The 2,921-nt window shown below is 41.8% G+C and overlaps 1 protein-coding gene across 1 annotated transcript; it reads right to left on the bottom strand.

Moving 5' to 3' along the window:
* Window positions 1-859: 859 nt before the first annotated feature.
* LOC143219936 (uncharacterized) lies at window positions 860-1,515 on the bottom strand. Its single transcript, XM_076445723.1, has 3 exons — window positions 1,374-1,515; window positions 1,114-1,332; window positions 860-1,062 (listed from the first exon to the last, which is right to left on the bottom strand). The coding sequence occupies exons 1-3, from the start codon at window positions 1,513-1,515 to the stop codon at window positions 860-862; spliced, it is 564 nt and encodes a 187-aa protein (XP_076301838.1).
* Between the last annotated feature and the right edge of the window lie 1,406 nt (window positions 1,516-2,921).

A 2,921-nucleotide genomic window follows, 5' to 3' on the forward strand; every position in this document is an offset into this window, starting at 1 on the left:
GTAGCACTCTTAACATCATTACCTCGTCTTCCTCGCGGGTCCTTGGTGTGAACTTAAAAAACGTTTTTTCTTCTACTTCCTATTAGGTCTTCTCTTGGGGGATCCTCAACACTCTTCAATAGATAATCAATAATTTTCTCACCACATATTAAAATTTTGTAACGCTTGGTTCCCCACTTTTTGTGGAAGTACCAGGCATTCGCTAAAGAGGTCCCCTGTATTAGCTCCATAACAACTTTTCAATTCCATTTTACCGTTCTCCGTAAACATTTATAATAGGATCACATTTGATCAGATATATCAACTCCCTTCTACGCACAATTGTAAGAAAAAGCGGTGTCTGGTTTTAATTTATCATCTTTCCGGCGAATAATGACGCAATTGTGATCTATCGAAGTGGTTAACATACAAAGGGGTCTTTTGTCGGTTCACTTTAAAAATTTCAGGACGCTCAGATTTTCGAGAGTTATAATGTCGCCCCGTTTCCGTTTCTGCTTTGCCAGTGTCGGTAGAAACTTTCTATTCATTTTCACTGTACCGCAAATGTGTCATTCCTTTGGTGAGAATATATTCGGATAAAAGAATACTTGTATAAAACTGTCGGTAAATAAAACGCGGCCCGTGAATAGTTGATCTCGTATGTATGTCTTGACTATATCATGAGAATGTGCTCTTAGAATTCTTTTTTCATTTTTTCCTGGCTGAATATGCTCATTATATGTATATCCGTCCGGAAGGCAGAGTTTGGACAGTTTTATTCCGTGTTTGTGCCGATTACCGGGTATGTATTGACGAAAGCTAACGCGTCCTTTCCACGGGACCATGCTTTCGTCAAATAGTATATTTTTACCTGGTTTTTCTACATCTTGGAATGCACGAAGAATTTTGTCAACTGCATTTCGGATTTTGTGTAACCGATCCTTGGTTCTAGCCGTAGCATTACCAGAAAAGTGCAAGACTGTAATATAGCTAAGAATGGACCGCGTTTCATTGCTTTCATTACTCGCGCATTCGCATACATCGCCTTTTTAGACCAATACAGTCGAATTTCGGGTACCTGCGCTACATAACAAGCAAGATACCAACGCAAGATACCAAAGGCGTTTCATTCACATTTTGAAACGGAGTTCCATGCTTGATGATGTTGTCTCCTGCCATATGCTGAATTCACTATACACTGAACAGCGTACCTATTCGTCTCGTCTCCGATGATCTCCAATATCGCGTCCGTGATGAATAATTTATACAATGCATTTGGATCGTCGCAGTCCGTCTCCTTGATCAGTAGCTCTTCTACTTCTGAATACTCTTCCTCTGATGCACATTTTTCTGCTATTCTCCGCCATTAAGCATCATCATCTAGACCCCTACACCAGCCTCCGAATTTTCTTCCTCCGTGGTACTCCAATCGATTGCCGTGTCCGATGATGATGATGAAATTGTTCTATTTCTTCGGCCCTTTCGCATGATTCCAGATACAGATTCATCAGACGAGATACTGAATTCTATATCCATTGTATCTAATATTTAGATGGGCAAAAATGAAAATGAAAAATTATAACCGCCTCTTTGATGGATGGAAACTTTATGCCACCTTTATACTTACTGTAAGAAATGTGTGCTCGTGAACCTTTCAGAACTGTATTGACCTCGCGGCTCATAAAAACTTTGCACAACCCAAAATGCTCACAACGCGCACTAAGTAAAGCCTTCTTCACTTGCCGTCAACGCTAAACTCTCCGTAAGCCTCATGTCGCGTTCTAAACACTCAATGATCATCCCCACTTACTAGGTCACACATTATATAGGAGGTGTCAGCTGGGAAGCATTCGTTCCTTCAGAAATCACTGATTTCCCTCAATACGTGTGGGCGGTCGTTTAAACGATTAATTGGACCGCCGAAAGACCAGAGGCTGGTTAATGTTCGCATACCTCAAGCTCACCCTGAGGCTACCCTTCCCACCTTCTTTGGGAGTTGAGCGGTTAAGTCTATAGCTGCACCTATCCTGTGATTCCGGTAGTTAAATCAGGTTTCCCGGGAGTCAATCCGCTGTACAGTATTTGCAATGAGTACCTCAAATCTCGGTTTGAATATTAGAGCAAGCCGTCAAGTCGTTGTAGAGCATTACCTATCCGTGTAGGGTTATAATTCCTACAGAATGCCTTATCCTCCGAAAAACTGTTCCGCTGTATCGACAGTATAACACCGTGATAATAAGTATGAACTGGTTTGCATTTTAGTGACGAGCACCTTAATTTCATTCAGGAGTTAAAAGATCGAAGGTCAAACACTTCGAGAACGTTCCCACCATCTGTGGGAGTCGAACGGCCAAGCTACACCTACCCAGCGTTTCCGAAAATCAATCCCCGTATTCTTAGAGTAAATCCGCTGAACTATATTTGCAGTATACTCCTTATTTCACGATACAAATGTTAAAGTACAGAGTCAAACCGTTGCAGAACCCCAAGTATTCGGATAGAGTCAAACTTTATACCGAAGTCCTTACCTTCCGAGAAGCAAATCCGCTGTATCCAGAGTAATACTTCGTGATCAGAGATGCAAATTAGTATACACTTTGGTTTTCTGGGCCATAATGCCATTTATGAACTAGATGATCGATGTTGAAACGGTCTGAGATTGTTACCACCTTCGTTGCGAGCTGATCGGCTAAGTCAATAGCATCACCTATCCCGTGATTCCGAGAGGCATCCCGGGAAAACCGAGAGTAAGTCCGCAGAAGGGTATTGGCAATTGAAACCTCAATTCATGGTTTGAATACTAAAGTATAGCGGCGAACCGTTTGAGAGCGTTACCAATTGGTATGAAATCAAACGTCTTACCGAAGACCATGCACTCCGTGAACCTAATCCGCTGTATCGTGGGTATAACTTCGTGTTCACAGAAACACCTTAGTATTCAT

This window comes from Lasioglossum baleicum, unplaced genomic scaffold, assembly GCF_051020765.1.
Source record: "Lasioglossum baleicum unplaced genomic scaffold, iyLasBale1 scaffold0104, whole genome shotgun sequence".
NCBI lineage: Eukaryota > Metazoa > Arthropoda > Insecta > Hymenoptera > Halictidae > Lasioglossum > Lasioglossum baleicum.

Bases quoted from the DNA above. Each gene is read 5' to 3' on its own strand.
- LOC143219936 (XM_076445723.1), bottom strand. From the start codon at position 1,515: ATGGATATAGAATTCAGTATCTCGTCTGATGAATCTGTATCTGGAATC. The intron at 1,333-1,373 runs GTGTAGGGGTCT...GGCGGAGAATAG, and splicing joins GGAAGAAAATTCGGAGGCTG to CAGAAAAATGTGCATCAGAG. The intron at 1,063-1,113 runs GTGAATGAAACG...CTTGTTATGTAG, and splicing joins ATGGAACTCCGTTTCAAAAT to CGCAGGTACCCGAAATTCGA.